General features: G+C 42.3%; 1 protein-coding gene and 4 non-coding genes across 6 annotated transcripts; all 5 read right to left on the reverse strand.

Annotated features, from left to right (window-relative positions):
- Window positions 1-699: 699 nt before the first annotated feature.
- RPL27A (ribosomal protein L27a) lies at window positions 700-12,391 on the reverse strand. Of its 2 annotated transcripts, none has more exons than XM_085648130.1 (5): window positions 12,079-12,391; window positions 8,556-8,619; window positions 4,656-4,731; window positions 2,588-2,762; window positions 700-876 (listed from the first exon to the last, which is right to left on the reverse strand). In XM_085648130.1, the coding sequence occupies exons 1-5, from the start codon at window positions 12,079-12,081 to the stop codon at window positions 748-750; spliced, it is 447 nt and encodes a 148-aa protein (XP_085504256.1). In that variant the 5' UTR covers window positions 12,082-12,391; the 3' UTR covers window positions 700-747. The 2 variants fall into 2 exon arrangements, with proteins under 2 accessions (XP_085504256.1, XP_085504255.1); XM_085648129.1 differs by lacking the exon at window positions 12,079-12,391 and adding an exon at window positions 11,814-12,064.
- LOC146857576 (small nucleolar RNA SNORA3/SNORA45 family) lies at window positions 2,337-2,470 on the reverse strand. Its single transcript, XR_014980360.1, has one exon. It is a non-coding gene; the product is annotated as a small nucleolar RNA SNORA3/SNORA45 family (small nucleolar RNA).
- Window positions 3,681-3,814, reverse strand: LOC146857577 (small nucleolar RNA SNORA3/SNORA45 family). The gene has a single exon (XR_014980361.1). It is a non-coding gene; the product is annotated as a small nucleolar RNA SNORA3/SNORA45 family (small nucleolar RNA).
- Window positions 5,870-5,999, reverse strand: LOC146857578 (small nucleolar RNA SNORA3/SNORA45 family). Its single transcript, XR_014980358.1, has one exon. It is a non-coding gene; the product is annotated as a small nucleolar RNA SNORA3/SNORA45 family (small nucleolar RNA).
- Window positions 8,716-8,847, reverse strand: LOC146857579 (small nucleolar RNA SNORA3/SNORA45 family). The gene has a single exon (XR_014980357.1). It is a non-coding gene; the product is annotated as a small nucleolar RNA SNORA3/SNORA45 family (small nucleolar RNA).
- Window positions 12,392-24,367: the final 11,976 nt, after the last annotated feature.

A 24,367-nucleotide genomic window follows, 5' to 3' on the forward strand; every position in this document is an offset into this window, starting at 1 on the left:
TCGCCAGCAGCACGTGGGTTCCCCCTTGGCCATGGGTCCCATTTATTTCACCCTACAAATAAAAAGGATGCCATTAAACAGCTGTGTAACACTGGAAGTTTCTGTGCAGCCAATGGGTAACTTTATTGATGACTAATTTGTGGTTTAAACTACCTGTGCTCTTAGTCTCAGCGCATTCACTAACTAGAACATATGGGAAGGAGAAGGTGACAGATGGGTTATCAGGCCTACGCAACTTGGCATTGGCATGAGATGTGGGAAATGAAAGTGCAGAGCGGTGGTTGTCCTGAACGACTCTTTTCCCCCGAACTTTCCTCACACAAGAAGTTTGTTGCTCCCGTCTAGGCCATCTCCCCATTTCTGCCCCTTTCCCAACCTCAATGATAGTAGGGTTACTAATTGTCCCAAACACACCTAAATTACACAGTTTAGACAACTGAGGAGCATCATAGCAACTGGAAGCCTGTCAGCTCGTCCCCAGCTTGCGGCGCACACAGGAAATACTCATTTAACTTAGGTCATCATATACTAACTTGCTTGGTGGCAAACATGTACCTGACCAGTGCTGATCATGTCCTTAATCTTCACACATTGTTAACATAAAATGGCTTGGATACTTTTGAATATACTTACCTTTGCGGGACTAGAGTGCTATGTTCTTCATGTATAGCAAAGTGTAACAAAACATAAGGCAAACAATTTATACAGAACCTCTCTTTATTCAGACCCAATTCAAGTAGCCAACACCTATGCCATGAGAACACAAGCTCCCCCAACACCCTTAATCTTCTCTTCTGCCCTTCTGCTGAAAAACTTGGCTTTTACAATTACAGGCTGTTTTGGTAGCTTGCCTTTCCCCAAGACTTTGTAGTAGCCCTAGAAAAAAGAATTAAAAAAGTTAGCTGAAAATACAAAGACTCCAGTAGCAGGACAGTCAAATGTAACAGTTCAGTCGGGTCTACAGTTTTTACGTAGAGAATTAGGAATGCCTAAACTCTAGAAGACCACTGACTTCAGAGCATTTTATAATGCGGCATTATAGAGTTGACTTTAGCCTTCCTAACAGCCAGCACTCACAGGATTAAACAGGTCAGAGTAAGCTGGGTGTGACAAGCAAATTACAAGTTTTAATTCAGATAATGTCGACCCCATCCCTCTTTTAGATCAAAGTACCATTGGGTGCCAGGAAAAATTTATTTTCGGTGGGCGATCAGTGCCAAGACCAAGGAAAGATAGCAACCAACTACCGCAACAGACAGAACATTTATTGTAGTCAATCACATTATATTTTATGGGGCATTACAAAGGAACAGCGGGTACAGAACTGTTGCTTTGCCAATTTAAGGAGGCTGTGGTAATGCTACAGTGCTTTTCAAAATGGTGGTGGGAGAACTTTAAAGTTTGTTCAACATGTAAAAATAATGCCGCCAGGCATTTCATGCCTTATCTTTTAAAGAAATCAGTTCTATGTTGAAAACTCTTATGAACAGTGCCAAGAAGGTCAAAGTAAAGGTACACGCTGTTCTCACAAATACCTTATTCAGCCTTTGATTTCAAAAAGCTGTATTTTAGTCTCACCAAAATATTCTAGAACCAGAGTATTAATATTCTATATGGATCACGCAATAAAGGAAGGTAATACTAGACTAGTGCTATTAAAAAAAAAGAATGCTGAGCAGTTCAAAATATATTTCAAATGCAACGGGGTGGAGAATATAAGCTCACTGAGGGAGTTAAGCGCAACACTTAGTGATGCAATATAAAGTTGGTATGATCACTAAGGAGATTATAAATTAATGCAAATTTCCAGGAATAAACATGAAGATATTCAAATGCATTTGTGGCATGAATAATGTCATTGTCTCTTTAAAGAGGTCCAGGGATAGCCGCCTTGAGCTTAAGATTAATATTTCTTCCACTGGACTGTGGAGACTGGCGGAAATAAGCCCAAGAGGTTTTTAGGTATGAAAGAATTTGCTTCACTAGACCGACAATAAGCCATTGCTTCTTTATTTGTACTCCTAGAAGTAGCCTAATCTAAAGCATCAAACCATCCACAATGACTCTAAACGGCCATACCAATAAAACAGTTTCGGGGAAGGTGTTAGAGGCGGTAAAAAGTGTAAATATGAGTCAGTTTAAAGTCATGGGGCATTAAATTAAAATCCATCTCAGTGGCTCCTAGTGCTCAGTAGTCTAGACGAATAAAAGCCTTCTCCCGTAAAATGCTTATTTGTAATAGCCCGTAGGCCAAGTACAATGTATTCCATGAATTCAGCAAAGTCAAAACTACTGAAAGAAAAGAAAAAAAAACATTTGAAATCCAATTACAATATACCTGTGACTGAACCGGTGACTGGCTGGATTACAATAAACCGCAGCCAGTGAATAAAGATCAGCAGTTAATTTTCGAGACCGTTAGCACACCAAGACAATGAACAGTGCCAGGATGCGACTCTATAGTCTCGGTATTAGTGTGAAAAACATGATTGCTAATTATAACAGATGCGAAACTAAGACCTTATCTGCTGGTACAATCCATACAGACAAAAAAAACTGCATTTGAATGACCCTCAAAGAAACGTACCGAGTGTACTACATCGATGATAGGGGCTGGTCCTTCAGGATTCTTCGCATAGTTAAGCCTTGTCTGCTCACTCACTAGAGTCCAGAGTTTATCCAGGTTGATTGTGGGACAGAACTGCTGATTTTTCTTCAGATGGAAAAATCTCATACCGACTTTGCCAAAATACCCTGGATGACTTGAAATTTAAAAAAATAAAGGAGTTAAAAAGAAAACAAACATGAAGCAGCAGAATACATACCAAAAATACAGCTCTGCTTTGAAAGTTATGAACAACAAAGAGGATTCTACGTATTAAAGCTGCTAACTACAATTAATCTACTTTACATTCTCACACAATTTGCAAACAGATATTTTATTCAATACTCAGATTGCGCCAACCGCTTGCAAACATGGCAGCACCTTCATAGGAAGGTTGTGCACACAGAGGTACTTGCCACATTGAATTGCAGGGGATAAGAGAGGCCCCCAAGTGTCGCCAACGAAATCTGGAGGGGACACTCCATGCAGGCGCCGAATACCGAGCCAACCCTGCAAATTAGCCGAGGTGGCAACTGCAACTAATCATTAAGGATACCAACGGTGTTAGGCCATTTTCAGAGACACCCGTCTTTTCTGCCATTCAGTCCTCCTTGTTTTCCAATACTTAAGGCATTTCAGTTTATACTCAACTTTCGGCCACTGTTTAACCTGTAGGGCAGATTGATGGAACCAACTTTGGAATGGTCTTTACTTCAGTTTGTCGCAAAATTATATCATTGACACACACATTTGTACTCCTGGGAGTTGCCTCATCCAAAGAGGCATCAAACCACCGACAATGACTCTGCAGGACTACACCAATAAAACAGTATCTGGGAAGAGGTGTTAGATGCGGTACTGGAAATAACTGGAGTTAAGTTCTGGGGGACATTAAATTAAAAACCATCCCGGCTGCTCCTAGTGCTAAGAGTAGTTTAGATGAATAAAAGCCTTTTCTCATAAAATGCTTATTTGTAATACTGCATTGGCTAAGTACAATGTATTCCGTGATGCAGCAAAGTCCAAAGAACTAAAAAAAAAATAAAAAAACACCTTTGACATCCAATTACAATATACCTGTGACTGACCCGGTGACTGGCTGGATTACAATAAACCGCAGCCAGTGAATAAAGATCAGCAGTTGATTTTCGAGACCGTTAGCACACCAAGACAGTGAACAGTGCCAGGATGCGACTCTATAGTCTCGGTGTTAGCGTGAAAAACATGATTGCTAATTATAACAGATGCGAACCTAAGACCTTAATTGCAGGTAGAATCCCTAAAGACAAAAAAAACTGCATAGCAATGACTCAAACGTAAAAAGTGTACTAACTACATCGATGCTAGGTGCTGGCCCTTCAGGATTCTTCGCATAGTTAAGCCGTCGGCTCACTAGAGTCCAGAGTTTATACAGGCTGATTGTATGACAGTATATCTCATCAAGATACATAGAGGAGTTAATAGTAAATCTATACACTCCTTCTAGCAACCTTCATAATATGGTCGATATTTTGGCCACGATATTCTGTAGGATCTTTCTCCTTCAGACACACAAGTCTGTCTGCCTACCCAGCGATTTTTACCACAACACAAAGCAGCCTACAACACTTTGGAGCACTAATGGGGCTGGTAGAGGATACAATGGTGGAAGGGAATGTCTACCCCAAATGCAAACATAAATGGCTGAATTCAGAACAACACTTTAAAGAAATCTTTTGCGAGATGCAACTCCTCTCAGGTCATTAATACATAGGTAGCCTCGCAGGATACCACGAACCAAGCAGTCATCTATACAAATCTTAATGTACCGAGTTTGACATTACGCTTTGAATATTCAAAATAATTCACCTTAAACACAACTATGAAAATAGATGCATTCACAAATAGTGCTTCTAGAATATACTGCAAATATGGTGCACGGTAATAGGATAGACTTTTTCCTGCAGAGTTCCTACTCAACCTGTGCCTTTGTGAATTTGCAAGTTATCCTTAAGTAGAGCCAGGCATTTCCATAATTAAGACTACTAAGGTTAGTACATCAGAAACTTACTATTTGTCAAAGTTGATTCTATGATGATGCATGCCACCAGCATTTCCTCGGCCTCCAGGGTGCTTTCTGTGTTTACCTGAAATGAAGAAAAACGAACATTAACCGACAAGCCATTACCACACAAACTGCTTTCTTGAAAAGCAATCGCACCCTGGCTCATCAGATGACGACATTATAATAACATTTTTATCTTGTAGACACTTTCACAACACCATAAACATGCGGGCAACTAAGATGACTAAACACCAGATGCAGGTTTTCAGTATGTCTATAGTACGACCCTTACCTGCCCTAAAACTATGGCTGCAGTAGGAAATTATTTGTCGATGTACCTGCTATGTGCTGAACACATGGTTTAGCTATTTACATTTATTACGGTTTAGACAAGATTCTTAAATGTGGTTTTGCAGACGTGCATATGTAGCATAGCAGGTTACACACAAGTAGACAAATGTGTAGAAAGTATATAACATTAGCTAGAAAAAAAGCTCAGAAAGCTCCCAATTATGAATTTGAGATAGTATTTAGTATTGTGCACAATTTCTGGACCAATGCTTAATTTTCCAACAGCTCATGGTAGTCCACACGTTTCGCCCTTAGTGGTCTGCTGGCCCTGGGCTTTTTCAAGGTTTAATGGCACAGTACAGTAAAAAGTACTGCTCAAAACGTCAGAGGATGGCCTTATTTTGAGTCCATGATAGATGGTCACATCAGGGAAGTCTGTGTGGTCTGTTTAAAGCGCCTCATTTATTTGTTCTCTGCTATCGTTTTAAGCTGTACTGCTGATAAAGTCGTGGAACTTGAATGACACATTCGCAACGTGGAGTTGTGCACACAACACATTTAGGAAAGGTACCACAGATGTACAAGTGGGCATGTTTTTTTCTCCGTGGGAAAACGTTTTTTTCATATGGATAATAATTTCTTTACATCCGCACCGTTTTTTGGCGGGCGGAAGGATAAGGAGAGCAGATTTGAGTTCCACTTCCCAACCAAAGATATTTCATCCAGAATGTACATGTTCACCGTAAAAGAGTAATGAGGAGAATGCACATCACATTCATTCACTGTGATGTGAATAGCTTGCAAAGAAAAAAAAACAGCCATGGATTTGATAAGCCACCACAACAATGGAATGCAGAACAAAGCACTACTGAAAAGTACTAAACATCAAAAATACATAGCATTCAGAGAGATTATGAAAAATACAGCGGCCATGTTACTGAACTGGTGACTGGCTGGGGTACAAAACAGCAGCCAGTGAATAAAGATCAGTCATTGTTGTTCGAGAACTCTAGCACACCAGGACAACAAAAAAATGTCAGATGTGACTCTAGTCTCGGCACTAAAAGCTCAGCAGTAATATAGACTACTATCATAAAGCTCATAAGAACCAGTCCGTGAAGACCACTGGCAACTCTAAATCACTGGCAAACAACCACAATCCCGTAAGCACCCACAAATGCTCCCTACTTGAACCAGGAGGATGAAAATATCTATTAAAGTTAATGTAACCAAACACTGTCAAAGTCTTATAAACAAACCTGCTTTATATAAAATTATCTTGGGTGTGCTCAACAAAATAAATAAAACGAGGCTCAGCAGCTTTGCTCACTCAAGTGGCTGAAATAAAAAGTACTGGCAAAGCCAAAAGGTTTCGCCTAAACAAGCCAGTGCTTTTTATTTCACCCGTACAACATGGTTATCTACCCTATTGGAAAGGCAAGGTAAAAAGTCAAAAATGGACACTGCATGCACCACAATGCAAGTGTATGCTTGTGACCACAACACCAATTTTGCAATGTTTTAGGTTAGTGACCTTGCAGGATGGCTGCATGAGCGTTTAAGGCCACTTCCACGCCATTACACGGAGGAAAAATTGCTAATTTCTGTATAATGCATTGCATTGATTGAACTGTTTTGGGCTACCTGAAACACTAACTCAATTGTTATAATGGACTGAAACGTCATTCACCTACAGAAACTTGGCAATGTCACAATATCAAACTAAAATCTTGGCAGCTTTGATGCTGAAGGGCCACAATGCAGCAGGAGAAAAGTTAAAGCAATGTCTTGCACATGCTGTAAAACTAGCTGGCAATGCAAGGATTGAACAGGGCTGCTGATGGGTGTCGCAAAAGCATATCAATTTGATTTCAGCCCTCAGATGTAGGTACGGCGAATTGAGAGGCTAGGACCAAGATGACAGTGAACGCTGCAAATCAGATGCGTCACCTTGCAAGTTGGTTTTGTGGGGTTGGGCTGTTTTGTAAACTGCGGCCCAAAACAAATCCCGGTTTACGGTATGGTGTTATTACACAGGCCTCGAAAAATCTACTTGCCCGCTCGCAAATTTCAAGCAAGATGTTATCAAGTAGAGCTATTTTTAGCGCTTAATCACACCTGGAGGGAACATTTAGGCTGAAAAGTAACAGGTGTTCCGTTTATTCAGAAATTAAATGAGCAATAAAGATACTATTAAATCTTCCTTTTATCTTGACACGTTTGATGTCTGTTCAAAAAAAGGTCAAATGTCAGTTTGCCTTTTAACTGATTTCTCCTTGGAAAAGTAGGTTTATTTTTCTCTCTAGGTAGAGTAAGAGGTTTTTGTGAAGTGAGCTGTCTGAAGATTTCTTATTTTTCTCTAACACAACATTTAGATAAATGCTAGTAAATATTTCAAATATATCAGGAATTACAAAAGCAATTTTTTTTGTAATTAAGTAGGATGCTAACAACGATAATAGGAGCAAAACCAACCAGAACACTATACTTGATGTACAAATTACATTTGCAGGAACTATTTCTAAACATTAATGTTTGTATATGTTTCATCAGTAAACCTGCATGTCAGTGGGAAGGTTTGTGGCCATTTCTATGTAAAATAAGCTGATTACAACTGACAGCGCGCTACGACTTCATGCTTTAGCTATGCATTTATTAAAAATTGTTTTAAACAAGATTTGAGAAACATTCCTGCCCCCGCCCTGATGAAAATGCTGGCAATGAACTATGCTGGCAATGAACTAAGAGGCAAGTCAGGGGTTGTGTGTATCCAATGCTGGCAATGAACTAAGAGGCAAGACAGGGGTCATGTGTATCCTATATGCGGCTAGATTACTATTGCATATGTATGGGAAAAAGTTTAGTCTATTAAATCAAACAAGTTTTTTGTACAGCAGACATGCTGAACTGGCATATTTGAAGGTGCTCTTATATTTGATAATGAAGAAAATGACTAAATTAAACTAGTTGGTCAGGATCACGTCATTTGAAACCAGTTCATCAGTCAAAAGCATTACAATTAGGTTGAGTAGATTATTTAAGTCACTAGACCTGCCGGTCAAGTAAAAGTGTTTTAATTTTTCGAGGCCTGCTGACTATGATGCCCAAACCCCTTCACTGTGCTGCTCAAATGCTGCCTGATTATTTGGGGCCAGGCCTGAAATGCATCACTGCACCTTTCGTTGCTCTTTTTCTCTTAAATCTTTTCAAATTTCTCCCGTTGGATTTTTGCTGTCCTTTATTATTATAACTTGGAATGGGATATTTAACATGCTGTATTTTACTTTTCAACTGTTATGGTACATGCTTATTTCGAACATTTTCTTCAAGCATGCGTCTTCTCTCACATTGCTACCAGGGGTTGAGCTCACATTCAAATTGAAACCTTGTGTTGGACCTAACAAGATGGTGACTATTACTTGTGGTAAACTACTGTTTAACTCAAATAGTTGTTCATGTTTATACATAACCACCCCAGCACCTGGATACCAAGAAGGGCAGAGTGAGGTGCCAAACCACCATATTACAACAATTCTCTTTAATTGTCACAAGTAGGGTCGCTACTGCCAGACGTCATGTCAATGTGCACCCAGACAAAATAATTACATTACTCACCTATGCGGCCATGACCATGGCTCACGTGGCCTCTAAGCTTTCTGGTCTTACTAGTTCGTGCTGGCTGGCGAAAAAAAGAAAAATCATGGTTATAGAAAATTAACATTCAACTACTGATCTTTCATGTGATCAAAGACAAACAAGCATTTTAAAGCACAGCAAATGTCACTGACCAGGTGACTGGCTTGGTCCAAAGAAACAGAAGCCAGTGAATAAAGATCAGTAGTTATTCTACGAATGCTCTAGCACACCAAGACAATAGACAGTGTCAAGATGAGACTCTAGCTTCGCTTTAACATATGAAACAGTACAACTACTTAGAGAAACAGGGGGCGGGGCTCCTTGTGTAGGAAAATAATTGGTTCCGAAAGACAGGGTCGGGCTAAACTACGGACAGCTCATTTTAATTCCCAATACCTGAACCTCCTCCTAAGCCATCAATGAAAGGAACATCAAGAACCTTCAGACAACATAGATCACGGTCACAAAAGTTAAGTGGAAGGCCCTTCTCCCAGCAAAGCACACACCCAAGTCTACTGCTAGCAGGCGCTCGAACCCCCAAGTCTCTTTAGGAAGTAGGAACCTATCCAAGATTCTACAACCAACAAGTGTTCTAAAACATAGTCTAATCAGTCCAAACATTCCAGGATATTTACTTTCATTTTAGGCACTTCAATTTGCATTCACCCATTTTTAGGTCTTGCCTGACCCAGCGCATGCCCTGGTCTGGCGAGACTTTGAGAAGGCTCCAAAAAGTGCTACCAGGCCAGCCTAGAGCTACAGTGCATGTGCGCGGGCCGCACTTTCCTGCCATTACTTTCACGGCCGCTTTTGATTAGGGGTGGGCGGATTTTGCGAAATCCACTCGCATATTATCACGAAAATGTTACAAATTATCGCAAACACATGGAAATAGCGCGAAGATGCGGAAGTTTTTCCCTGCATGTTCGCGGCTCGCCAACTTACCCATGTGGTTGCTCGCGGACGCGAGCATCTTGTTTTCAGCTGTCGCACGGTGCGTGACCGCAAGAAGAAAGACGTGATCGCGAGAAGAAAGACGTGATCGCGAGAAGAAAGACGTAACTGCGGGCGCGAACGGTCGCGAGACAGCGCAAATGGCTAAAAACAATACAACATCTCATGGAGAACGCGACCGGATCAAGAAAACTTGTCGACGAACGCAGGGATTCAGGTAAGGAGATGGCGCGCGAGAATGTATTTTACAGCGCGAGCAAGAAACAAATTATCGCCAAGCTGCGGAAATTGACATTTTCACGCTTTCCGCGGAAATGTCAAATTATCGCAATTTCCGCGAACGGAACGAAATTTTAGCCCAGGCCTACTTTTGATGTTTGATCGCGATCACTTTCGCGGCCGCATGGCACAGCCAATAGGTCTCGCTTTTGGAACCGTACAAGTATTTAGTTATGCAACTATTGCATGGCTAAACACAATGTCCCAAAGGCGAGACCTATTGGCTATGCCAATGCTTGTTATTTTTTTTGCTACTCGTGGTGTTTTCACATATTAATTCAATAAAAACATACGGCTGCAACTAATTTCTACATTTGCTTAGTTGATAAAAGAACACTCACTTCAATAGCTGATTGCCATCAGCACGTATACAAATCACACTTGAAAATATCAGCGCTGCTGTACAAGCACATGCAAAGTTTTTCAAATTAGCTGATCTGGTCTTTCACTTAACTCAAATATCAAAAGTCTGAGTCTTGGTTGACAACACTGAGAATCAGTCAACCAATCTTCAGATTTTTTAAGGTTTCTAAATAGGGAAACAGTTGATTTTAAGTCTGTCCCAATCTTTAAAACAAGTAAAATCAGGGTCTTCGTTTTAATGCACGCCACTTGCTAAATTATTTTAATGTAAGCCTAGGGCAGTGCATTCATCAGGAAAATAGTAAAGGGAGGTGAGACCTAGCCCTGCAGAACTCAACATGTAAAGCATTTAGAGGTTGGCTGTACAACCGCCAATTAAGAGCTTGTTTTTTGGTAAAAAATGAGTCCTGAAATGGAGTAGCTCCCACTGGTGAACAGCAGCACAAGCGGCTGTTTAGCTGTTGAGCAATAATATTCAGGAAAAAAAATGTTAAACTGGAAAGCATTAATTAACCTGCCAATAAATGCTTGCATGTTAATGTAATTTTGTTTAGACCTTACACAATCCACTACCCAACCAGACCCCCTACGCCACCCTGCTGGCATCAATGTGGCCCTCATTCGCACCGCAGACTGTATTTTGTGGCACCATGGCAAATGTTTGCTAAAAGCTAAATAGCACCCCACACAACATATTTGCAGTCTGTTCAAGGACACAGGTCGAATGTCAGTCTTTTCACTAATTGATGCTTCTCTTGGAAAACTGAGTTTACTTTTCTCTTGTTGGTTAAGAGGATGTCAAGTGATCCAACAATCATTATGAAACAAATGGCGACAATATATGTTAGAAAAAACTGACATTTAAACAGCTTGCAAATAATATAAGTATTTCATAAGTGTTGTGTACAGCCGACAAGCCGAATTCACGCATTTGAAAGTGCTCTTATTTGTGATGAAAAAAATGGTGGCTCAGTGAATTAAAATATTTGCTCAGGATTGCATAAACCAATTAATGGGTCAAGAGCATTACAATCGGGCGGAGTAGATCGTTTAAGTCACTACACCTGCAGGTTCAATAACTTATTTTTTAAGGCCCAAGATACTGGCCATTTCAGTTACACACAAGCAGCCAATAACCAGGCACTTATTTTATCTTCCAATATCGAATCTGCTGGAAGATACTCCAGTTAGAAATCCGAGATACATCTCGCTCTAAAACCTTTAGACCATTAAGTAAACAGCATGTCAATGTTGCCTCTCGACACAATAAAAGACATACAGAACTGAGCAAATAATACACGAAAATGTCATTTGGTGCTATGCGTTAGTGAGAAACGTACCCTCGCATACATTTTCGATCAAGGCGCATTTGCTCTTAAACAAAATAGCGCGAAAAAAAACACAAGTGACAAACAAAAAGCAGTCGTGTTCTAGTCATTCGCAGTCTCCCCCTACCCCGGTGCTAAAACGTTGCGAGAAAAGCAACACAGGATTAGACCTGGTCAACAAGACGTGTTTTTTAGCGTAAACGTTTTGGCCACAAACGGGCTGCGATCCACGCTTTACGTCCCGTTCGCCTTTCAATTCCATTTGAAAGCACACGCAGTGTATGTGTAAAGAAAGATCCAATGAATAAACCACCTCAATTTGAAGCAAGACTGCAGGAACCCGCAAAATACGAACATCTTCAGTTGCCCGTGACTTTAAACCATTCTCAAAATCCCAACTACAAAACGTGTAAGAATCCTCCCCGACTCGAGCAATAAGACTAGCTTTCCCAAACAGCATGTTCGAATTGTGTTTGGGCACTTGGGGAAAAATGAATACTGATCTCCATAACAAAAAACCCCACGCAAACCTTATTAAATAAACTAAAAAGAACAGCACTCCGTAATCCCACACCTACCATCTCGGCAGCCGCAGGAAAAAGAGAAAACCTCGATCTGAATCTCGCGATAGCAAGAAGACAGGAAGTGCTACAATCCCCGCCCAGTGATCAAGGCCGTTGCCACGTGCTTTCATTAATTTATAATATTAGGCTTGGTTTTACCGGATGATTCTATTACGTGTAAATGTCGCTTTCTCGCCTTCAAGAAACAAAGACTCTGTTCCAATTAGATTTTTAAAAAGCCATTTCATCGGTAAAATATTGCTCCGGTAGATAACGGAGGAAGGGAGGTAGAGTTTGAGAGAGGGGCATCAACCAATAGGACGGAAGGACTGCCTAGCAAACAAGCACCAACGTTATTCGAGAGTAAGGCCGAAGCTGTTAACAAAAAGAACGGACAAGAATCATGACTAACGTGGTGGGCATCTTTGAATAGGAATCTTTTTTGGGAAGTTCATAATAGTGCCGCCATTAAAGTGTATAATACAGAAAGATGTTGGTATTGTTTCCATTAATCTTAAGAAGCAGGTCAATTATTTATTTTGATGCATACAATATTAGCAGTAAAAATGATTTGATAAAATGTTTAATTTAACGTATGATAGCCAGAAACTAAATATACGTAAAGAAAACATTATAAGCGGTAGATGATTAAGATAAATCTTTGTCGCTCATAGTCAGCTAACTTTGCTGGTCAAAGACTGGAACGTTGAGGCTCGGACACTTCTAGTGTGCGAAGACAAGCCGGCTGACATCTCGCTTTTCTATTTCCGGTGCTCGGAGACAAGTGCTCTAACCCCGGTAGCGTTTCTGTTTTTGGTTTTAGTTATCGCGAGATTTCATTTAGCCCTTTCTCCTGCCGCCACTCAGATGGTAGTCCTCCTTGGAGTGGTTAGGTCAGAGTGTTTAGTGAAGGTTTTTTTTATTTTATTTTATTTTATTTAATGCATTTTTATATAGCGCGGACTAGTTACGTTACATGTGAGAGATGTGCAAAATAGAACTGTTCCAAAAATAAACAGGAGAGGTAGAGTAAAACCATATAGGCAATAACACAATATCTGACACAATAATCAAGGGTGGGGAATGAACAAGGAGATTTACAATTTACATTGATGAACTAACTTCCTGGAGGGGTGTGAGAATGAGGGTATTAGTTCTGAAAGTGTCTTTGGAAGAGAAGAGATTTGAGGTCAGCTTTGAAAATCTGGATGGGTGTGGTGGTGCGGAGCAATGGCGGAAGCGAGTTCCAGATTCTCACCGCATTATCTGAGAACGATTGAGCCATCGATCTTTAGTTTTTGAGGGGGGGGGGGGGGGTGGCTCTAGCAGAAACGTTTCCGCATTCCGAGAGTGTCTCGAACCTCCTGACATTTTCAGTTTATTCGCCAGGTAGCGAGGGGAAGAAGTGTGCAAGGCTTTATGTGTGATGCAGGCAGTTTTCTAAATGGATCTTGCCTCAATGGTAAGCCATCAAAGAGAATACAGGATAGGAGTAATGTGGTCACTTCGTATGGACTCTGAAATGAAGCGAGCTGCTGAATGGAGGACAAATTTGAGGGGGGAAAGGTGATCTTTGGGTAGGCCAGTCAGAAGAGAATTACAGTAATCCAGTCTAGAGAGAACTAGCGATTGGACCAGTGTTTTTAGGTCTTTCTCCGGGAAGAACCGACGGATCCCCCACAGAAGTCGCAGCTGGTAACATGCGTTCTTAGCAATGGAGTTGATGTGGGAGATTAGGTGGAGTCTTTTGTCAAGTATGACACCTAGGGATTTAGCGCTGTCGACAATGATGGGTTTATTGTTGAGTAAATTCAGCTGATCCATCCAGGATTGAACCGGAGGAGGGGAGAGAGAGGTAGATAGGAGTAGGAATTCAGTTTTGGTGGTAATGAGAATGAGTTGGTGAGCTAACATCCAGTTGTGAATAGAGTTGAGTAGTGAAAGATCGTGTGCGGAAGACACCTTGAGGTAGATTTGGGTGTCATCCGCATAGAGATGGTAGTGTATCCCAGATTTACTTAGGAGGTTCCCTAATGGTTCAAGATAGAGATTGAACAGAGTGGGTGCAAGAATAGAACCATGAGGAACGCCTTGACCTACCGCCAATGGAGACGAAAGACTGTTCGCTATCTTGATCATTTGGGATCTGTCCGAGAGGAATGAGGCAAACCATTTAAGCACTGTGCCTTCCACGCCCATTCTCTGTTGAAGAGTGTTAAGGAGGGTATTGTGATTAACAGTGTCAAAGGCTGCAGAGAGGTCAAGAAGAATCAGAAGGCACGATTCCCCAGAATCGAGTTTAGGTGAGGTAACGTACTCAGGTCTAGTCATGTTGGCTGCGCGTGCTTTACGGTCACTAAAACCAAGAGTACGATCCACCATGAGTATGTGACGTAGATTTTGCGCCTTTTTTTGCTTTTGGTGGAGGAAGCAGTATTGCAAGAGTCAAGTGTTTGAAAGGGGGAAATTAAGAGGCGACAATTTGGTCAATGTCCATCAGTTTTAGCCGCCAGACGATAACCACGTTTTATCTTATGTGAAACAATTCAGGGACGAAAAGGCACATTACCACGCTTGCCTTGTACTTAATATATAAATAAGCTTTACGTTATTTTTTTTTGTGGCTATTGACTGGAAATGCGAAACTCACAGTCGTTGCAAAAACTGTTGATTTATTTTACGCAAAAACACTTTAGTGAGGCTTTCCGTTATCGTGCTGGAAGGATACAATACATGGAGGCTCTTAACTTGCACATGGCCGTCAGTAGACGTTTATTTGATGCAAGACATAATATGGAATGTCTTCGCCTACACCTGTGCACCAGGTCACCTTATTTATGTTTGATAGGCATTCAATGTTCTGGGTGGAATGAAATTTTTTCTAGCTGACGCGTCAAGATTTTTCAATTTTATTAAAGAAGGAGGTGAGGATTATGCTTCTCATTTCTTTACTACCACAATTTTAGCAGCCAATCGCAATAAAGTAAACAAAAAACAACATTACCATGTTTCCCTGGACTCCCAAACAAATCACATGTTCCGATAATATACGAGCCACCCATATACATCTAGATGTCACCATTCGTTGTTAGATAAGCCCTTAAATACAGATTATTCCCAAGGGAAACAGGGTAATGGTAACTAAAGTTCCATTCAGCCCAAATGTAGACTTAAAGCTTCCAGGAGGTCTAACGGGGATGTACACCAAGCAATCGGGGCCTGCGACTGAATTCCGAATTGGGCCTTCAAGATTGAAGCAGAACAACAAGTCATACACAACTCCTCTCAAGAGAATATAATCCACCAAATCAGAGTGATTATCTTAACTCTTCTGGTCGTTTCCTGAAATAGAAAGATGACCCTTGTAAATTCTGGCATCATAAATATATATATATAGCAGAGTACTGCCAACAATTATCGGGGGGGGGGAGAGAAGAACAAAGAACACAATTGTATATCAACATATTATAACATTACTTTTTAAAATGTATCAATGCATTACAGACAATTGCATCTAATGGGTGGGGATAATCCTCGCCTAAATATACAATAGGCATATGGCAATATGCTTTAAATGTAGATTCTGAAGACCAGTCTGCTGCTCTCATAATATCCTCTATGCGAGAGCCCAGAGCGTACGACTTGGATGCCATGGCTCCTCTGGCAGAATGCATACCAAATACACAAATGTCAATGCCTGCTTCTGCCATCATTCATTTCATCCACCTGGCTAAAGTATCTGAAGATACTGGTCTAAAGGGTTTTTGTAAGGCAATGAGTAGTTGTCCCCCAGTTTCCTGTCTCACATCACAAGTAGCAACTTCATAATATTTTAAACATTGAACCACACTTAATTGGCTATTATCTGAGAAACGTGTGTAGGTTATCAACCTGGAATTAGATTTTGTCCGCTGCATGATAGTGAATGGAACACCTTCTGGAGAGAAAACTCTACCTGCCAAATCCAAAGCTTGTGCATCTGATACTCTCTAATAGGAGATCAGGCATAATAACGTGAGCTTGGCTGAAAGTTGTTTGCGTGACAAGTATCTGTTCGCCCGCTATTCCTCCAAGAATTTGAGAACAACATTCACATCCCAAATGGTTGTATACTTGGGTCTCGGAGGTTTGATCATACTGATACTCTTCATCAATTTGCAGACTAAAGGGTGCTCACCCAGTAGTTTTATCTCTATTGGGAGATGCCCTGCGGAAATAGCTGATCTGAAGTTATTTACTGTTCGGCATGCTAAACTGGAAGCCGCCAGTGCTGAAAGAAAGTTTATTATCCTACACTGCTGTGTCCCCACGGGATCAGCACTCCGTGCGTTGCATCAAGCCCACCATCTCCTCCAAGCTGAAGAATATCGTTTATGGCTGCTCTCTGCCCAGGCCTGCCTGATATAAGTTGCAGCTTGTTGCGAAATGGGTATACCATCTTTCCCTGAACCCATCCAAGCCTTCAGCTTCAGTTGACCTGATAGTATCAAAGGATGAGGAAGACCCTCCGATTCTAGAAGGAGATCTGATCGAACTGGAAGTTGAACTGGAGGCGTACTCACTAGAGCGAGGGCTACTGGGAATCAAGGTTGTGCCCTCCAGTAAGGGATCACCAGAATGATTACTGCTTTTTGACGCCTGATTTGCGAAAGTACTCGGGGAATCATCAGGAACGAGGGAAAGGCAAAACCCTGGAACTGAGATCTGTGCTGGAGAAACGCATCTGTCGCTTGGGCCTCCGGATCCGGATGCCGGCTGAAAAAATGTCAGCTTTCGATTGAGTTGTATGCAAACAGATCCATTCCGCACAGGCGCCACAATCTGTTCAGTTGCTGGAATACCAAATTATTTAGTCTACAGTCGCTGAAATCCCGCAAATGACAGGAGTTCCAGCCAACTATCGTGTTTTTCTTGCCCAGGAGATATTCCGCTGTGTGGGAGATGTGATGATCAAGGCAGAAGAGCTAGAAATCCTTGGCAATCTCTGCTTGTAGATGGGATTTCTCCCCCACCCAACTCGTTGACGTATTGAACCGCTTAGATGTTCTCCATCCTCAGCAAGATAGAACAGTCCGGCTTTATCAGGGAGAGACTCTTGATGGCGAAAGCACCCACCAGGAGTTGCAGGCAATTTATATGGAGACCCAGTTCTGCCTCTGACCATCGACCCCCTGTCGACACTGTACCGCAGCTCGTGCCCCCCCCAACAGCTGGCATCTAATTCGATCACTTTCTGGGGAGGTGCCGAAAATGGCTCGGCCATTCCAGGATTCCATGCTTTCCAACCACCATGCTATCTCCGTCTTGGCTTTGCCCAACAGTGGGACTTTGTTCTGCATAAGAGACCCTTCCTCAAATGTTGAATTTTTAATCTCTGAAGGGTAATGTGGTGGGGGGGGCAGGGGGGAGGGGCTGGAAAAAATGCCTTGTATCAAGGAAGCCAGAAGGCCCACGATTCTGGCCTTTGACCTCAATTATACAGTCTGTCTGCACAAAGCAGACCTCAATTCCCTCTTGATAGTACACATTTCTTGGGTTGAAAGGAGCAATTGTGCTCAAACTGAATCTATCTGGAAACCCAGAAATTCCATTTGTTGAGGTGGAGACAGGACAGACTTCTGCAAGTTGATTAGAAATCCCAAACTCTGAAGATGCTTAATAGTCCATGACAGGTGGGTCCCGAGTGTCTGAGGTTTCTGGGCCATTAAGAGGAGATCGTCTAAATACACAATTAGACACACTACTGGAGCCCTCATTGATTCTACCAATGGTCTCATCAGTTTATAGAAGTACCACGGGGCCGATGAGAGTGTGAATGGAAGGGATTTGAATTCCATGCACTGCCCTCACCATATGAACTGCAAAAACAGTCGTTGAGGTGGGATAATAGGGACAGAGAGGTAGGCATCCTTCAGGTCCAGACGGACCATCCAGTCACCTTCCTGTAGAATCTCTCTTAGCAAATGAATGCCTTCCAATTTGAAATGTCTGTACTTTATCCAGACATTGAAATCTTTGAGGTGTAGGACTAGGCAGTGACCTCCACCCTCCTTTTTGATCAGAAAGATGGGACTTATGAACCCCTTGGGATGTTTAAATGACAGACATATTGCTCCTTTGTCCAATAGTGTTTGAATTTCTGAGTCTATAAAATATTGTTCTGTTTGGGAAAAATACATTTGTCTTGGGGGACCAGACTGAATTGAGGATTCGTAAAATTTCAGTTTGAAGCCCTGAATGATCTCTAGTACCCATGGGTCCAGGGAGATGCTTTTCCAGTTGTCGTGAACAACGCCACTCTTGCCTCAATATCACTTCAGAAAAAGGAATAACTCTTACCAGAATATCCTGTGTCTTGGATTGCATTCTGTTGACCGTGTAGTATCCTTGTTGAGAGCCTTGTTAGATTCCTCGGCCTGGCGCACATCCTCCATAGCGCCCGGCGCTCAGAAAAAGGCCTCTGCATAACACCGTCTTAGTGACATTTGAATCTTGTCAATCGTTGAGAAAGTGGCACGAAATATGGAAATTTCTTTAACACAGAAATCCCCGAACAATAAACCATCAGCCACTGTGCCGGCTTCCGAGGTGGATAAAGCATTCAGTTTTGGGTCTATCCTCATAAGGATAGATCTCCGGCATTCCGTGGATATGGCGCAGTTGGTGTTGCCTAGCATGCAAACGGCTCGCTGTGCCCAGCCAATCAGATCATCCGTATTAACTAGGGAGTTGGACTCTTTGGCATAGCATGCTAACTCCAGGATCTTTGTCGAGGGTTTTGTCATGTCAAGTAGTTTGTCTTGGCAATTCCGACATGAGTGGTTAATGCCCTTTCTGGGTCCTTAGCATATTTTTTCAGAAAAGTGATCATGGTAGGGTCCACCCTTGGTGTGTCCGTTACCTTACCCACTAGGTCTGGGTGGGGACACTCAGTGCAGAGGCGAGCACAGACCTCCCTATCAAAATTCCACCGTAGGTGGGTTTGAACATATTCTGCAACCTCTGGAGGGGGGACCCAATTGGACGCCCTATGGTGAATTATTTCTGTGGGCTCGAACTGGAGCACCTGAGGGGTCTTGGCTTGGGCACGTTTCCTTTAACTGGGTCCTGCCAACTCACCCTCATTGCTGTCATCAGTGTGGGAAGAAGAGTCAGATCCTATGGTATCTGCAAAAGACGAGCTGCGTGAGTGAGAGGACTCTCCCCGGGGGGGAAGACCCTATAATGATGTTCAGTCTCTGTCATGCCTTAGCTTTTCAAAAGCCTCCCCATGTATCTCTGCCTGCGATTAATTTGTGGCTTTGATCGATTTTTGAAGGAGCCGCATCATTGCTAGCTGGATGGCTCAAGGGTTGCCAGCCCTGTTGGTGTGTATAATCTCGAAATGCAGTAACAACAAAACAAAGTAGGGGGAGGTCCAAGGGAAAAAAACTTTTATAGACCTGCAGGTTGTGTATCCCTCAATTTTAAACACTATAAACACTGAATCAACCTGGGTCTAATGCTGTGTCAACAAAAAGAAGAAAGCATACCTAACTATTCCGACATCTCTTGTTAATAGAGAACCCTTCTAGGAACAGAACCCATCAATCACAAAGGAGTAATGTATTTGTCATCATTTGGGTCTGTATATCTCGATACAACGCCCCAGGTCCTGATGGAACGACCTGGTGACGAGTAAAGAGAAATGGCATACAAGGGTTGCTGTCAGATCTCCAATAATAACAGAAATATGATAAGCCCTCACATTTGTGAAAGGGGTCCTAAAAGTGCAGCACTAAATCATAAAGGTGACGATAAAAATGGCTAGTGGAACTCAAAAGTGCTTTAATCAGTAGAGTGCCTCTGCCATCGTTAAAAAGCAAAATGGCAATTTAGCATGAATAGTTTGTCATTATGCTCAATGTCCATAGTAATCTGGTCGACATGTTTCTGCCCATTTAGATCTATACAGTATCAGGGGCATTCCTCAGGACCTTAAATGCTGCTACTATGTGAAAAAGTGTATTAAATTATAATAAAAATTCACAGACAATCCTACCACACCGGTCAACTCTACAGATGTCGAAACCGGATACCCCAATATTATGGGTGATACCCTCACCTCAACCTGGTCTCTGCTCAGGGAAATGGGCCTCGCTCTATCCGTCGGTACCCCGGGGCGGTCTTTGAGTAAAGACCTATCAAAATTCCACCGTAGGTGGGTTTGAACATATTCTGCAACCTCTGGAGGGGGGACCCAATTGGACGCCCTATGGTGAATTATTTCTGTGGGCTCAAACTGGAGCACCTGAGGGGTCTTGGCTTGGGCACGTTTCCTTTAACTGGGTCCTGCCAACTCACCCTCATTGCTGTCATCAGTGTGGGAAGAAGAGTCAGATCCTATGGTATCTGCAAAAGACGAGCTGCGTGAGTGAGAGGACTCTCCCCGGGGGGGAAGACCCTATAATGATGTTCAGTCTCTGTCATGCCTTAGCTTTTCAAAAGCCTCCCCATGTATCTCTGCCTGCGATTAATTTGTGGCTTATATCGATTTTTGAAGGAGCTGCATCATTGCTAGCTGGATGGCTCAAGGGTTGCCAGCCCTGTTGGTGTGTATAATCTCGAAATGCCCCGTAAAGGGAGCTAGCGCCTGCACAAGGGCCTTATTAACAGATTGCTGTACACTGCAGTCCAGTGCATCTGCCAAATCCAGCTCCGGTTGGTCATCAATATCCTCATGGTAGTATTCTACATCTGCCTTATAAGGCTCCCATTGTGCCGTTCTCGAGTTATATCATCTGAATTTACTGGGGGTTGAGAGAGTAATGGCGGAGTGGAAAAACCCCTTCCTGGCCAGAGAGTGTGCCTCAAATTAAATGTGGAGGGAGCTAGCGCCTGCACAAGGGCCTTATTAACAGATTGCTGTACACTGCAGTCCAGTGCATCTGCCAAATCCAGCTCCGGTTGGTCATCAATATCCTCATGGTAGTATTCTACATCTGCCTTATAAGGCTCCCATTGTGCCATTCTCGAGTTATACCATCTGAATTTACTGGGAGTTGAGAGAGTAATTGCGGAGTGGAAAAACCCCTTCCTGGCCAGAGAGTGTGCCTCAAATTAAATGTGGAGGGAGCTGCCTGGATAAAACTGCTCTAGGTAGAGCCTATAACAATTTTTTTACAACCCTGTACACTTTTATATACAAGGCGTAGGGGGAACCCTCATTGCCTGCCACCACACTATACTGCTGTGTTACGCTATGTGCAGAAATACCCGCGAACGCTGAGATCAGTTTCTTAGAGCATTGCGTTTAAATTCTGCACATGCGTGCCGTGTGGTCCTGTCAGCAGAGAAATAGGACTGCGCGTATCAGTGAGACGCACGCTGTCCGCTCCCGCTCCACAGAGGCTCAATTCAGCATTTGAAACCGACCGCTGTCAACGTTGGTTTTGAAAATTAAGGCTAGCTCTCATGTGGTAGCGCGTATTCATTCCTTGACTGTCGTCATCAGAGCAGCGCACAGTCAAACGTCGACTAAATAATTACACACAATCAACAGGCTCGCCACAAAAGAACAACAATCTTCGTTAAGGTAACATAAACACAGGTACACAACATCATAAGCATATATTATTAGAAGTACTTATCTGGCTGCAAAGTAGTAAAGAAAGAGGACTCAAAATGGAGACATCTATATTTATTTATTAAATTATAGACTTATATAGCCTCTGAATCACCCCTGAACGGGTATCTCTGCACTGCAGAGCATGCAAGAGAAAGCTGAGGTGTAAGAAAATTAGAATAGAACTGTTTTAAGGAGTCTTCTGAATTGAAGATCATCTGGACATTGTCTCAACGTGATGGGGAGCTCATTCCAGTGCCGAGGTGCAAGATGCGAAAAGGCTTTCCCCCATCCTAGACTTCTTGACCCGGGGAACTACAAGAGGAGATTTAGTTCCTAATGAGGGCATAGTGGTTGAATTTCTCAGCAAGGTTAGCAGGGCCCTTGCCAAACACAGCTTTATGGACGGTGCAGCAAATTTTAAACTTGATACGTTTGCGCACCGGCAGCCAGTGGAGCTGTTGAAGCAACGGGGCAGAGGCAGTTCTAGAAGACGTGCCGCGGTGTTCTAGACTACCTGCAGCCGATCCAGAGAAGATTAATTAGCTGATACGAGCAGAGCGTTGCAGTAATCCAGTCTGTTTAGTACCAATGTCTGGATGAGGGTTTTCCTTGAGGAGTCTGGAAGAAAAGGAAAGACACGTCTCTGCAGACTCAGCGCATGGAAACTGGAGCGACAGAGTGGGCCACATGTTTCTTCAAGGTTAGCGCCTGATCTAGGCAAAAACCAAGATTTTTTACAACTGTCTTAGGTGCAGGGGGAGAACCGAGATCCGGTGGCCACCAATTTGGTGACCATAACAATAAGGCCCCACCAAAAAGCATGGTCTCGGTCTTCCCTATGTTGAGTTGGAGAAAGTTACTCCTCATCCAATTAGATATCGCTATCATGCCCGAAGAGAAGGTAGCCTGGGCCGAGAGGGTAGATTTATTGAAAGAGAAGATAAGCTGTGTATCATCAGCGTATGAAATTGGCGTGTGGCGTATGGGTGGCTTGTATATTACTAAAGCATGTGATATGAGAGGTACAGGGAAACATGGGTAATGTAGTTTTTTTGTTTACTTTATTGTGATAAGCTGCTGGAATTTTGGTAGTAAAGAAAAAAGCATAATCAGAGCCTCCTGTACTGACATGGAATGGCATCTGCGAGGTCGATTGCAACGTTAGTTACTGACCGACCTTGCAGATGCCGGACACTCCTGTTTGTGGGTACTATACAATAAATTAAACTTACCTTAATACTTACCTGGCTCCGGAGTCCATCACTACAACTTGGCGATGAGGATGGGACTCTCATGCCATACACCCACCAACTGTGGTTCTGTTTTTCCTTATCATTGGTGCTTCCGTGACGTTCTGGCAAGTTCCTTGTTTGTGACGTCCTGGCCAGTTCATGAGAGGTGGCCCATTCTTTATTAGTCTCACATTAATTAAGACCGTGGCTTCTTTAAAAAAATATAGAACTGACTGGTCCTTGAGTTGCCGGGCTGTGCCATACTGCATCTGGGTTACTGCTCCAGTACCATCCCCTAGAGCGCGCTTCTCCAATGAGTAGCTTGTGAGTTAACAGTAAATGTATAATTACCTATAATTAGGTAGTTGTGGAGTTCTACTGTCGCATAAACCACAATAGAAGATGTCCTGTGAAACTGCAGGTCTTATTTGAAATAAGATACAAGCACCCACGAAGAGCAGGCAGGAGCCTTTGGAAATACTGCTGTCCGGACCGATAATCCAGTTGGAATGTCGGCTGGTCAACCGTAGCAACCAGGGCAACAGAACACACACATATACAATATTGAAAATAAACATACTGACTTTACCAGAAAGTACATAGTGTGTGTATGGAATGTACAGATGTACATGCGCTTTACAAGAAGTTCATAGAGCTTGTATGGAATGTGCACAGACTTTACAAGAAGTACATAGCACGTGCATGAAATATACATGCGCAACAATACAACATCTCCCTTTCCAAAAAAAAACCAGAAGGGAAACTTAATACAACCTAAGATAAAAATTCACTAACAACCCATAAATGCATAAGCAATTAAACACATGAGTAGAAACCAAAATGAAAGTAAATATAACTGATAATCTTTCTATTTTACAGGCCACATGATTTTCCTCCTAGTGTCATTGCCTGTGGAAAGTGAAGCAAAAGAATCAACAACAGTAGACTTTTGATTACTAACGGTTACCGACCCACTCGAGATAAGAGAATCACACACATTTGTATCGAGATTACTTGCAGTTACTGAGTCTCCCATTTCACCATTCTCTTCCAGATCACTCAAATGTGCACAAAATTCATACTGGTTAGGGATACTTAAAATAGAACATTATGGAATGGATGAAGTAGAGTCGTTCTTAACATGACCTACCTCCCACATAATACAACGGTCTCAAGATTATGATGGACCTCCTTTCTCTCAGTGAACTTCTGGAGCGGTTTGATGCACACAACAGCACTCTTATTCCATCACCCACGGTCTTTAAGTAAAACAGCGGACCGCGTGACTTATACAATTTGTGTGGGACCTGAAAAGTTAGATTCACCTTTAGCCACTTTTTTGTGGTGTTTCAACTAACACGCAGTCCCCTCAAACCTTTTGGCCCAATTTCCGCATCACTCATTTTGTATCTGTGAATACAATTTTCCTTAACACAACTATCCACATTAGAATGTGTCTTGAACC

This window comes from Triturus cristatus, chromosome 3_2, assembly GCF_964204655.1.
Source record: "Triturus cristatus chromosome 3_2, aTriCri1.1, whole genome shotgun sequence".
NCBI classification, from domain to species: Eukaryota; Metazoa; Chordata; class Amphibia; order Caudata; family Salamandridae; genus Triturus; species Triturus cristatus.